The sequence below is a fragment of the Sinocyclocheilus anshuiensis genome, unplaced genomic scaffold (assembly GCF_001515605.1).
Source record: "Sinocyclocheilus anshuiensis isolate Anshui unplaced genomic scaffold, SAMN03320099.WGS_v1.1 scaffold944, whole genome shotgun sequence".
Taxonomy (NCBI): Eukaryota; Metazoa; Chordata; class Actinopteri; order Cypriniformes; family Cyprinidae; genus Sinocyclocheilus; species Sinocyclocheilus anshuiensis.
Window position 1 is genome coordinate 2,411,355 of NW_015549559.1, and position 14,504 is coordinate 2,425,858.

Consider the following 14,504-nt stretch of genomic DNA (forward strand, 5'->3'; position numbering starts at 1 on the left):
CGCTTGAGGTATTCGGCTAATCACAACGCACTGGATAGCTGGCCAATCACAGCACACCTCGCTTTTTTTAGACCGATGAGCTTTGTAAAAATCGACGCGTTTCAGAAAGGCGGGGCATAGAGGAGAAACAATAATGTACAGTATGTGGAAAATAATGTGTTTTTTGAACTTTAAACCGCATAAACACATTTCATTACACCAAATACACAAAATAATGTTCTTTTTAGCAGCATCATATAACCCCTTTAATGTAAGGAAAATTTGGTAGTACTGACCCTCAAGCCATTCTAAACCCATATGATGTACTTTTTTCAATGGAACACAAAAGATATTTTTTTATTTTTTAAAGATTACACTGGTGCCCTTTTCAATGTATGAAAGTGAATGAGGACTCAGAAATGACAAAAAAGCAACTTAAAGTTGTTGTAAAACACTGTGACTTGAAAAGATTTGAAAATGACTCGTGTTCTATATTCCAAGTCTTCTAAAGCCATACAATATCTTGTGAAGAGCAGACCAAAATTTAAGTTGTTATTCACTTGTTATTCTCACCTTGGCGTGTTCATGAGTTTATGAGATAAATAGTCAGATCAATGAACTTTCAATGAACTGATCAGTTAAATATTGGTCTGCCTGTCATACAAAGCTATCGTATGACTTCAGAAGACTTGAAATATAGTGCATAAGTCATATGGACCACTTTTATGATACTTCTGTGGTGCTTTATTATCATTTTTGAAGTTTTGAAAACAACTAGTTTAGTCTTTTGCAATTTCTCCTTTTTCATTTCATGGAGGAAAGAACATAATGACAAGAGGGTGAGTTTCATTTGTGTGGGAACTAATCCTTTAAGTGAGTCTGAAAGTACAATCATTATTATTACATCAGAATCACTTCTAATCAGGGTAACACAGCAGGCTGCATTGATTTTAAGTGTATAGGCATCGTTGGTTCAGCAGAAGGCAAAGTAGTTTACTTACACATTTAGTCTTTGGTCTGATTGTCTCTCCATGATAGGATGTGTTACAGACAGCGGTTTAAACAGCATTAACTGGTCATCACATTTTATGCTATTTAAATATGTAAACTTTGCTTTCTTAAGCGAGACATGTAAAATAATGTATTTGCTCTCTCACTTTAGAGACACCTGGCCAGATTCAGTAACAGGAAGATCCCCCGTGCCTTCCCCAGGACATTCTGATGAGGACGAAGGTGATGACAGTGATGAGGTGGAGGCAGATGAAGATCATGTATATCAGTCCCTTGAGAGACAGAGCAGAGCTGATGACATAAATGTTGTATACGCCGTGCCATTAAAACACAGGAAGGTACAGTTGTGTATGTGTGTTTGGTTGGGTCTGTGTATGGAGTGCTTTGCCCTGTTAAGCTTTTGATGCATTTACTAATATTCACCATGAGGTGGAGCTTCTGATTCATTCAAATCCTGCTCTAAATCAATACCTAGTCTGAGAAAATAAAGAAACTAAAGAACCTGCATTAACCTGCATTTATGCTCATCATTATATAGTTGACTGGCTGAATGAATCTCTCTGTCAGGGCGAGACCAATTCAGACGTTGATGAAGAGACTGAAGACTCTGCATTTGATATTGTGTCTCCCCTACAGGCTGAAGGTTAGAAGTAACAAAGAGTGTTCAAATATATTTATGAAAGTCATTCATGCTCAACAAGGCTGCATTTATTCGATCAAACATACAACAAAATAGTAAAATAGTGAAATATTACTACAATTGAAAATAACTATTTTGTCTTTGAATACATTTGAAAGGGGTCATATGACGTTGCTAAAAATAACATTATTTTGTGTATTTGGTGTAATGAAATGTGTTTATGCGGTTTAAGGTTCAAAAAACACATTATTTTCCACATACTGTACATTATTGTTTCTCCTCTATGCCCCGCCTTTCTGAAACGCTCCGATTTTTACAAAGCTCATCGGTCTGAAAAGCGAGGTGTGCTCTGATTGGCCAGCTATCCAGTGCGTTGTGATTGGCCGAATGCCTCAAGCGTGTGACGGAAATGTTACGCCCCTTACCATACTGTTATGCCCTGTCAGGCCGGAGCGACGAGACAAAAACATTAAAACCCATTATAAACGAGGCATTTGTTGCATCCAGTGGGGACATAATTACGGATTATAATGACTTATACTGTCTTTTTAGGCGTTGCATCGCGCTGCGTAAACATAAAACCATGGGTGCGCCTCAATCAGCTCCCTTGTTCAGTAGTCAGGGCACTGATCAGGGAGTCGGCCATTTTAAGGGCTGTCTCAATCGTGAAATCCTTCCAGTGCACTGGAACGTTCGCTCCCTGAAAAATCCCACAATGCATTGCAAAAACTAGGGAGCATCGGCGCTCACTATGCTCCCTTACCGGAAATAACGTCACATTTCTGAAGCGTGAAACATAAACCACACGAGCCAACTCGATAAATATAATGATGCGTGATAGAAGATTTGAAAAGACAAACTGTTTTTAGTACATTTCAACATAAACACACATCGCTAGACAGGAATTTAACACATCTAATTAACATTTATAATTAATATTCGGCTGAAATGTTGTAAGAACGTAACAGAACGATGTGTTTAAAGAAAATAAAAAATAATATAAAAATTAGATTAGTCCTGCATGTTGTTTATTAATTCCAGTGATTACGTTCTGTTATGTTGTCCGTTGACGCTGTACGTAATCATGTCACTGGAATTCGAGTGATCACTGTCCCAGCTTACATCAGTTTGAATCGTCAGTGGCAAATCCTTTAAATATGAAAACATACTTACAGTCTGTGAGTCAGAACAGCCGGCATTGTAGTCTACTCTCCCAGGATCAGGAAACAGTCCTGTGTGCATAAAATGCGCTGCACACATCTGAATATTTGGATTGAACTGTTCTGGAACAGTGTTGTAAATACAACTTAACCACTGATTTCTAGTCGTGTCCTCTTTTGGAAGGCCAAACAAAGTAGTTTCGCTTTCGCTTTCACAACGAAACACACAGCGTCTTCACAACATGGCGGCGGTGGTGGCAGCAACAATAAAATTACACCTTCTTTCTTTGCGTGAACATTTGGGCGGCGTTATGCAAATCTTCCCACACAGTGACGTAGACATGTGGGGGCGTGTTTAAACGAGTCGTTTTTGGAGGGCGTGGACGAGTCTTAATTTTTATAAAGAATATCTCTTTGGTTTTGAGACTTTAGTCTTTGCAACTTTAGGGATCTTATCTATTCACAAACAGCTTGTAACACTCCAAAGAGAAAGGAAAACTTGAAATCGCGTCATATGACCCCTTTAAAATGTAGTTTATTCTTGTGATGGCAAAGCTGAATTTTCAGCAGCCATTACTGCAGTCTTCAGTGTCATATGATAAAAATATGTTACATTTGTTATAAAATCAATCTAATATGCTGATTTGATGCTGTGATTAATCCCTAATAATTTTTTCAGGAGTCCTTGATGAATAGAAAGTTTAGAAAAATAAGAATATTTATTCAAAGCATAAATCTTTTGTAACAATTTAAAAGTCATTACTGTTGCTTTTGATCAATTAGATACATCTTTGCTGAATAAAAGGGGATCAGTTTTCAGCCAAGTATTGCAGTCACGGATAAAAAAAATAATAAGTGTGAAATCAAAATTTAAAAACGCAAGAAAAAATATATTGCACAAAATTTAAAAATGAAAGCAAAGTTTTCAGAATAGCAAACAATGGTCACAGATCAACTGATTCGACTGATTGGCTAGAGGAGCTGTTAATCTAGAACTAGTGGACCAATGATGACGCTTAAGCCCGCCCTGATTTACATGATACTCTAACTGCAACATAGAACATGGAAACAAGAGTGAAGTGAAAAACTGCATAAGCATTAAAAATTTTTAAATATGAGCAGAAAATGTCTGAGAGCACAAACAGAAATATAACCAAGGAAAATAGGATTTAGTGTGCAAGTTGGATAATTTTGCTTTAATATTTCAGTTTTGTGCAATATGATTTTAAATGTGTTTAAAGTTTTGATTCATGCTTATTGCTTTTTAAAATTTCATTATTACATTTTTGATTTACGCTTATTATTTTTTTGGAGCCGTGACCATTGTTTGCTATTTTGAAAATTTTGCTTTCAGTTTAAAATTTTGTGCAATATATTTTTTTCTTGGTTTTGAAATTTTGGTTGCAGTCTTATTATTTTTTTATCCATGACTGCAATACTTTTGGCGGAAAATTGATCCCATATTAGAGCCCTGGTAATTTTGCAGCTTCATGGCTATAATTAATACAATTTTGTATTTCAGAGGAAATTGTGGTACAGGAAGGAGCAGCTAAAATGGTAAGAGAACCTCTCTTCACTTCAGTTTTAAAGGGGTCATATGATGCTGCTAAAAAGAACATTATTTTGTGTATTTGGTGTAATGAAATGTGTTTATGCGGTTTAAAGTTCAAAAAACACAATATTTTCCACATACTGTACATTATTGTTTCAGTATGTGAACTTTACAGATCTTCTTTATGCACCAAGAGCTTGTAACACTCCAAAGAGAAAGGACAATTTGAAATCGCATCATATGACCCCTTTAATGAGAAGCTGAAGTCATTATTTTGATTGTTAATTCAGGTTCAAAGCTAATTTTTTAACGCTGCTAGGAATGTTAATTATGTTGTGGATTGGTCTGACTCTGGACTAAATGTCATGAAGCCCCAGGACTCAACAAATTCTCTAAAGACGGGAAAATTACCCTGGTATAAAAGGGTGCGGTTAAGGGCAACTTTAAAAAGACCAAGACAGAGGTTGTTATCAGTAAAGACCGGGCTCACACTACAGGAGTTTTAGGCTGATTCATCCCCGATTTACCCCTCCCGACAATCTGAGAAAAAATCTGTCTTAATCTTCACACATGTATAATCTAGCACATGTATACAGTATGTAAACATTAGCTGAACGTCAATGATGATCTGCTGTGAGATCACATGAGGTGCTCCCTGATAATGATAATATAGTGATAATGATAATTTTAATAATATCTTGTAGTGTGTGAGGCGCTATGATTTTCAAATCTTGTAATGTGTGCATGTTCAAGATTTGAGAAAGGAAAATCTGTTAATACTCTCCTTATGTGCGTGCTGCAAGTGCAACCAGATTTCATGACCGGGTTAGGATTTAAAGTGGACATTGTATGAAATGTTCACTTTTTTAGCTTTTTTTTTTTTTGCATTTAATTAGGTTTCTGGCATGTCTGCCAGCTCAGAAAAGCTGGAAAGAAAACATGCAGCCAGTTCGTTATGGGGGGTCTGAGTCTGAAACTGTGTCATCCAGCGAGTTGTTTCAATTTGCAGCCGGTTTCTAGATAGCTCGCTATTTGAATAAGACCAGAATACCAGAATAAGAAATAAGAAGAATAAGAATAAGAATAATAAAAATTTCCTGATAATTTACTCATCCCCATGTCATCCAAGATGTTCATGTCTTTCTTTCTTCAGTTGCAAAGAAATTAAGGTTTTTGAGGAAAACATTTCAGGATTTTTCTCCATATAGTGGACTGCAATGGTGGCCAATGGGTTGAAGGTCCAAATTGCAGTTTCAATGCAGCTTCAAAGGGCTCTACACGATCCCGGCCTAGGAATAGGGGTCTTATCTAGCGGAATGATCGGTCATTTTCTAAAAAAAAATAAAAATGTATATACTTTTTAACCACAAATGCTCGTCTTGCACTAGCTCAACTTTATGCATTGCGTAGTCACATTGGAAAGGTCACGTGTGACGTAGGCGGAAGTAACGACCCAGTGTTTACAAAGCAAACGTGCAAAGAAATGCAAATGCCCTTTACAAAAAAAGATAAAACCACGAAGTCGGACGATTTTGAAGTTGGAGGAGAAAATGAGATGGAGTCTTTCGCCCTACTCTACCTTTATGAACCAGAATACAGAGGCGAAGAACTAACCACGCGTGACCTTTCCAATGTAATTACGTCATGCGTGAAGTCACGGACGTGCATTGCAGAGCTAGTGCAAGATGTGCATTTGTGATTAAAAAGTATATAATTTTATTTATTTATTTTTTTAGAAAATGACAGATCGTTTCGCTAGATAAGACTATTATTCCTCGGCTGGGATCGTGTAGAGCCCTTTGAAGTTGCACTGAAACTGCAATTTGGACCTTCAGCCCATTGGCCACCATTGAAGTCCACTATAAGTCGTGGTTAGAGACCGATCCAGATCCTAATGGTTAGAGAGTGGGACTTGTAACCCAAAGGTTGCGGGTTCGAGTCTCAGGTCCAGCAGGACTTGTCGGTGGGGTGAGTTAATAACCAGCGCTCTCTTCCACCCTCAATACCACGACTGAGGTGAGACCCTTGAGCAAGGCACCGAACCCCCAACTGCACCCCGGGCGCCGCAGCAATATGGCTGCCCACTGCTCCGGGTGTGTGTTCACAGTGTGTGTGTGTTCACTACTTTGTGTGTGCACTTGGATGGGTTAAATGCAGAGCACAAATTCCGAGTATGAGTCACCATACTTGTCCACACGTCACCTCACTTATATGGAGAAAAATCCTGGAATGTTTTCCTCAAAAACCTTAATTTCTTTGCGACTGAAGACAGAAAGACATGAACATCTTGGATGACATGAGGGTGAGTAAATTATCAGGACATTTTTATTCTGGAAGTGAACTAACCCTTTAAAGGAGTATGAATGAAAATCAGACAGGATGAGAGAGAGTGGGAAGGTGTTTAGACTGGGTGGCAACAAGAGAGAGCTATTTCTGACACAGCTATTCAGCTATTTCTGACACAAGAGACTATCTCAACCATTTTGATTCATTATTCAGTAAGTGGCTCTCTGATATGACAGCTAATTCATCTATACATTCACACACACACACACACACACACACACAGACCCCCGCCCAATTAGGCCATGTGAACCTGTTCTTGATTAATATGCAGACACACGTATGCACATGAACACTGACCAGCCCTTTGCCGTCTCATATTTCCATGTTGTCAGAACCGAATGCTACCATTCCTGTAGGTGCTTTGAGACCTTTACTAGAGGATCTGTAATCTCATCTCTTAATGAGGAAAATTGCTCATTAGTAGAGATGAACTGCCTCTAATGACCAAGCCCAGTGCTCTTTTCACTATTAGATATACTTAGTAATGCAGTCTGCCTTCAGTCTGTTTCAGTCTGTGGTCTTTGATATTCTGCAGTAAGAACCCTTTAATCAGTTAACTTCTCTCTGTCTCCATAGCAGCCATCATTGCTACGACAACCAGGATCAGGCTCTCGTGGGAGCATGGCATCTCCAGGTACTTCCCCTGTCTGCCATACATTATCCATCACAACAGCTGAACTCCACAGCAAATCATGTGCAATGTCATCTGTGCTAATTTCAGAATCTTTTTGTCAGTCAATGTGAAACGTGCCCCTTTTTAAGAATCCTCAAGGATTTGAAAGAAAAGCATAATTTCTGTTTCATTTTGACAGAGAGCAAATTAAGGACATTGTGAACACCTAATTGATGTCCAATTTATTCAGGCACAGCTTTCAACAGACTGGAGACAAATTAAGTGGTTACTGTGTGATACATTTGTGAGAGGCTCATTGAAGTTTCCTAAAGGAAAAAAAAACAGAATAAAGCCTCTGCCAATTTAACAAACGTCTTCTTATTCAGCTCCTCTCACAAGCTTATTGTTGTCAGCAATGAAATATGAGGGAGATGAGACTATAACTATAATGACTATGAGGACAGAGACTGGAATTACCTTGACATTTTTCTTGATATATTCCCTGCTTCTCCTCTTCCTCCACTGCAGTAATTTTGTTTCTTTTTGTTGTTAATATAGTGGTGACAGTAAAGAGTTTTTAAACTTACTCCTAAAGAAGTTGTTAAAGAGGAAATTGCTGTTGAGATTTAAATGTAAGTATGCTGTGTGCTGTGTTGGCAACAGGATTGTTAGCCATGAAACACATTAACTTTTGGCCAAAAAAAAAGAAAAAAAGAATATAGGCTACAATGCAAATGATGACCATTCTGAAGGTGCGTAGTGTGCACACTTTACCAGACATGCTACATGTTTCATGTTGGCATTTGATTTGTTCATGCTTTGACTTATGATGTTCTAACTCTAAATATAATTTACTCAAAAAAAAAAAAAAAGTTTTTAAACAAGTACAATTTAACAACGTGGAACAAGTTTTGTGGTGCCAATAACACTCATACTGCCCAGCTCACAGTTAGCCCCTGTATATTTTTAGGGATTAGGGATATCAGTAGGAATTGGTGAAAAACCAACCAAAATGTAATTTATTATTTAAAGAACTTGGAATATATGGCACAAGGAGCAGGGGGTCTTGGGATTAAGTTTGAATCTGGTTGCTACTCACTGCCATTATATGGACGAGTGTGAGCAGGACTTTTTTTTTTTTTCTCAGATTTTTTTTTTTTTGGTCCAAAAAAGAAGGAAGGGCATGACGTGAGTTAATGTTACTGTTCATTATTTTCACAAAACATTTTTTTTCATATATTGTGGCTTTTAAATGAAATTACTAACTAATTTCATGTTTCATTATATTGATATAGTGGAATTAGTGTTTAGTTGCACTCAAGAGGTCAAGTGGCAGATGCAAGCAGACCAGCATTAGTTTAGCCTATAGTGGAAGAGGATTGCAGGAAGGATGGATTTACCCTCTGAAATAGAGCATGAAACAGCAGGTCTGGGCACTTGCTGCAAAGTGATCAATGGACAATTGCCAAGCTTTTTATGCACCAGCAGACAACGGCACCCTTAACAGTAACAGAGACTTCCAGTGAAGGAAGAACTTTGCTGGAGGAGGAAATGAGGATGACCTTGAGGTCTGATCTAGGGTTGAAATGTTAGAAGCACAGACAAAATCTTGTCTGTGTTTGTAATGTTAGAGACCAAAGGCACAGACAGATCAAGGAGAATTAAATCTAGATTAGAAGCAAGGATGATACAGCACCACTAGGAGTCACAATGTGGGCTTTTCAGCTCCATATCCAGTTTTAGGCTTTGTGAGAGTCAAGCAAAATGTCTTCAGTAAGGATGTTTGACATAATGTAATATAGTATTTACTGCAGTCTGTCTTATAATTCCCACCTTCTGTGAGATTGTAATATTGTATAGGATAGAGTCACTGTTCAGTGAAGAAATAAAAATTCTGTTGTCATTTACTCAAGTCCCCTCATGTCTTTCCCAACCCTTATGACTTTACTTCATGTAACTGCAAAAGAATGTAATTTTTTTCATGGAATTTCAACTGGATCAGTGAGTGAACTGAATCAGTCTGATTTGTGAATGAATCCTTTCAGTTCAGATCAGTTCTGTGAACCAGGTCAAGCAAATTACTGAAAAGCTCTGTCACAACACAATAATTTACTGATTATCACAACTTCTCTAATTAATGTGCCAAGAAGAGCTAGAGTAAATTTTTAGTGAATAACGACTTAAATGTTGTTCTGATCGTCAATCCGAGTTATCGTGTCACTTCAGAAGACTTGGAAAACAGCACCCAAACCTAAATGAACCACTTTTATTATATTTTAGGGTGCTTTTGTATCCTATTTTAAGCTTCATCCTTGAATGCATTAGACCCCGTTAATTAAAAATTGCATGCATAAAATGACCTGTACATTTTTCCAAATTTCTCCTTTTGTGGTCAGTGAAAGAAATAGGGGTTTAGAGCTGCATGTCTGAATGAATTCTTTAAATAATGGAGAAGCGGTCTGGGAAAAGGTTAGTTAACAAGTTAGCTTCAAGAGAAAGTGACCTTGTGATTGACAAAGTAGTCAGCATCCGTAGGTCATTCAAAGTAGGTTATGAATTAAGAGTGGATGGAAGAGGGTGAACAGTGGTAGCGGAGGGATGGAGAATGATTTGTGTGGGATGGATCCGCATGTGTTAATTGTGGAATGATAGTACAATATCTCTGCGCAACATGTTTTTTCCACCTCTTCTCTGATCCATGCATTTTGTGGTGGTTTTCTGATTTCCAAGGACTTGAAGTGTAGCAGCAGGAGAGTTCAGAAATAAACTACACCACAACAGTTTACTGTTAGTGCATGTGAAGGTTATAGACATTGGCAAATAACAGAAGAAGAACACTGTATTCATGAAAGTTGTTGGCTAAGACTGCTTTGAGCAAGACATTATAACAAGACATTCATCACATCTGTGTTCAGTAAATATAAGAATATGCATGAGCTTTCCTTGACAAAAGAGATCAAAAATGTACACTATCATTCAAAAGTAAAAAAAAAAACAAACAAGAAATAATACTATTATTTAGTAAGGATGAACTGATCAAAGTGATAGTAAAGACATAATATTTACAAAAGATTTCTATTTCAAATAAATGCTTTTTATACTTATGCTGTTTATAACTTTCTGCTAATCAAAGAATCCTGAAAAAAAATGTATCATGCATCAAATTATTAAGCAGCACAATTAACAACATGGATGATAATAATAATAAGAAATGTTTCTTGAGGACCATTCTAATATGCTGATTTGATTTTTGAAGGATCATGTGACACTAAAAAAACTATAGTAATGTCTGCTTAAAATTGATTTGCCATCAATAATGAATAAATGACATTTTAAAATCTATTAAAATAGAAAACAGTTATTTTAAATTGTAATAATATTTCAGTTTTACTGTTTTTACTGTGTTCTTGATCAAATAAATGCACCCTGGTGAGAATAAGATACGTCTTTCAAAAACATTTTAAAAAATCTTACCAAACTTTTGAATGGTATATAGAATTTATTTTTAATTAAGATGATGGACTACCTTCATTAACAGCTCATTTACTCACTCACTTAATTATCAGTCTCACTTATTCTGTTGTACAATTACTCATTTATTTGCCCAATCAATGTATCACTCCTTTACTACGTCCCTTACCTCCATGTTTTATAAATGTTTTTTCATATTGTTTTTGTCAGAGCTTGATGTCTGGAGCGCTCAGTCTCACAGATCAGTGAATACTTCGAAAAGGAAGACCTCACGAATGAAGGAGAGTCCAGTGAGAGGAAAAGAGAGAGACAGCAGTCGGGGTGAGGGGGCATGAACTCTACTCTTTGACATCTGACCTTTCCAGCTCTTTTGTCTTTCTATTTAATAATTTCGGAGCTAAAATCTCCGTAATCATGGTAAAAAGTCACTGTAACGCATGGCCCAGAGTGGATAATTGCTTCATTTCATTGTTCAGTAAATAATTATATTACTGGCTATTTTACGGCTTAGAACCAAACTCATCCTACTGGATTTGACTAGATTGTCAGGACAATTCTACTTAAAGACTAGAGCACAAAAGATTAATGAAAGAAACTAATGAACTAGATCTCATTAGTTGCGTAAGTTATTTAATAATATTAAGCTTGTCTGTCTCTAATTTGTTGTTTATACTGCTTATTTTCATTTCAATCTGTGGTCATTTGATAAGGCAGACATTAAGATCAGCCAGACTAATAGAATGAATATATTGAAGAATCTCAACAGACTATATAGCGCCAGACTCATTAATGTGTATTAGGACTAAACAGATGGTCATAATCATGCTGTACTGGTTTACACCAAACAGAATTAATATAGTCCATCTTAAAAAGAAAATCAGTCATCTTAGGAAATCATCTACATGTCGAACCTTCTCCTTCATTTCTCTTCTGTCACATTTTCATTTGTTTGTGTCCTGCAATCGTTCCTGCATGTCTTTGCATTTTGTGCTCCTGATGGTGGTGTGTTTTATACTGTTAAAAGTTCTGTTTTCATATTCTTATGTAATGTATTTGCTTTTCTGTGCTGTGGTTTTTATTCTGCGTGTGGCTGTGCCGTGTTTTGCTCTGCCTTGTGTGTTGTGTGGTGTAGAGGCCAGTGAAGTGTTGCGCAGTACACTAGAGGTTCAGCAAGCATTTGTAAAGGGGCTGAGGGAGCAGACTCAAATTCTGGCCCAGGAGAAAGAGACGCTGGAGAAGAGATGTTTACAACAGAGTCAGCACATAGAGCATCTCCAGCAGGAGCTCTGCCACACTCACACAGAGAGAGGAATCTCCACAGGTGCCTCCTCACTCACTGCTATACATCCCACAGCGCTAACAGAGCCTATCCAACATTGAAGGGATCCTTCCCCCAAAAATAAAATTCTGTCATCATTTACTTACTCTCATGTTGCTCCATATGCATATGACTTTCTCTCTTCAGTGGATGGTGAATTTTTGAAGAATATTCAGGCCAATTTTTCATTATAATGTAATAAAACGAATGAAGACTGGGGTCCTAAAATCAGAGTTTTTGTATGACCTCAGAAGACTTTAGATATAGACGTATGGACCACTTTAATGATGCTTTTATAAAATTTTAAAGGAGACATATTATGCCCCTTTTTACAATATGTAATATAAGTCTCTGGTGTCCCCAGAATAGTATGTTTTGCTCAAACCTTCGCCATGGCATTAGAACTAATACACCGTTGTCGCTTGCGAAAACACAATAACGGCGCCGTGGGTGTAAACTTACAGATTAAGGGGCGGTAATATTATAATGGGATCCCTTTGCATCGTCACTAGGGGAGCGAAATCTGACGCGCTCGTTTTCTCAGACGCTTACAGAAAAAGGCTTACCAAAACAAAGTTACTGGGTTCATCTTTTGCACATTTCCTTGGTTGGTAGATGCACCGGGGACCTGATTATAGCACTTAAAACCTGGAAAAGTCAGATTTTCATGATATGTCATCTTTAATGATAGTTTTGTGTCCTTTTGGAAGCATGAATGTTCCAGTCTCCATTCATCGTGCAGTAAGAATGACTTGCACAGTCTTCATAAATTATCCATTTTAAGGGAAAAATGTCATACAGGTTTTGGAATAGCATGAGGAGGAGTAAACAATGACAGAATTTTCATTTTTGGGTGACCTATGCCTTCAAGCAACCTAATGGGGAACAAAATCTACATTGCAAATAGGCATAATCTTCAACATATGCCTACTTCATTTCAAGCAGTGTTCTGAGCAGTAATTTCTGACAACTGAGCTGTAAGGTCGCTCAAACAACCCTTTTTTAATGAGACTTTTGCTTTTTTCATACTCAGTTTCCATTTTTTTAGGAACAACTTTCTAATTCTGGGTAGGATCTCTAGAACAGCAGCCTTACTTTTTCATGGTTCACATTAATATGATAGCATTACACACCTACTGATGATTTGTCAGCAGCACATTCTGGCATATTTTTACATCATTTTTTTGTGAATAGTATCTAGAAACTATTGTGCACAAAATTCCCAGAAGGTCAGCAGTTTCTGAGATACTCATTCCCCTCCATCAGTGACCAACAATCATTCCACAGTCAAAATCACTTACTGGAGATCATATTTCTTCCCTGATCTGTGCTTGGGTTTCAACAAACACTGAAACATTTGAAAATGACTGCATGCTGTGATTGTTGCCCTGAGATTACCTGATAAGTTATTTGCATTAACCAGCAGGTGTACATGTGTACCTAATAAAGTGGCAACCGAATATACTGTATGGGCGTTTCTTATACTACAGGCATTTTGTCTCGGGGTTGATTTTTATTAAATATAATAGATTTAAGCTTTTTTCTTTTTTATATGAAGGTCACGTCTTTAAAACTGTTTAGCATCACTTCATTATTCAGTTTGGCATTTTTTTGAAACAGCTTTTATACTTAGATTTTATTATTTCGCTGTTATCCCAGATTCAGACTTTTTATGTTAAAATGTGAAAACCCATCAAAAATGATTAATATGGCATCCTGAAGAAGGCCTTTCTCTAAATGTGAGTGCAGCCCATTTATGTTTCACCAGTTCGCCTACCCATCCGGTCATGATGGTTACTGGTCAACAAACTTCTCAAACCCGAGGCTCGGCTTGAACTCCGAGTTCAACCCCCCATTGCATTACTGCATAGAAGGAAAATAACAGAAGTGGAGGAGGAGATGGGGAGGTGGAGGGATGCCAGAAGAATTGTCGCTGGGACAGCGCGATGAATGTTGCTTATATAGGCTCGTAATGATGATTGACAGGACTGAATGATTAGGGTCCTCCCGAACCTACGTTAGGAACTTCATTTATTGTAATATTCATGCTTCTATTATTAGTCAGCTGCTTGAATAAAGTTCTTTATCTCTTTATTTATTTTTTACAATTTTCACACTGCATTTGTAAAATTATGGTAAGAGGAGTGAAATAAACTAACCATTTCAATGTTTATGGTTTAATGTTCATGCAACTGTCCTTCAGTTATGGGATAATTCCAATCACAACCAACAATTTATCCCCTAGTAACATTTTTCAAAAAAAAAAAAATTGTCTAGCTGGTTACCAAGGAGACAACACTTTCAGTGAAGAGATAGTCTCACATAGCCAGACCTTCAGACTGATGAATGAATGAATGAATGATGCATTTATATAGCGCTTTATTGTGTATTGTTGTACACCCAAAGCGCTTTAC

General features: G+C 37.2%; 1 protein-coding gene across 7 annotated transcripts in view; it reads left to right on the forward strand.

The window, feature by feature from the left end:
* The window catches only part of cep89 (centrosomal protein 89), a 72,153-nt gene that overhangs the window by 3,178 nt on the left and 54,471 nt on the right, over nucleotides 1–14,504 (forward strand). For all 7 annotated transcript variants that reach the window (XR_001630643.1, XR_001630644.1, XM_016445155.1 and 4 more), the window contains exons 4-9: nucleotides 1,142–1,328; nucleotides 1,558–1,633; nucleotides 4,313–4,347; nucleotides 7,265–7,322; nucleotides 10,983–11,093; nucleotides 11,905–12,093. Coding sequence is in view for 5 of the 7 variants with exons in the window: in XM_016445155.1 (XP_016300641.1) it covers nucleotides 1,142–1,328; nucleotides 1,558–1,633; nucleotides 4,313–4,347; nucleotides 7,265–7,322; nucleotides 10,983–11,093; nucleotides 11,905–12,093 (656 nt within the window). In the remaining 2 variants the exon portion in view is untranslated. The remainder of the gene's footprint in view (nucleotides 1–1,141; nucleotides 1,329–1,557; nucleotides 1,634–4,312; nucleotides 4,348–7,264; nucleotides 7,323–10,982; nucleotides 11,094–11,904; nucleotides 12,094–14,504) is intronic.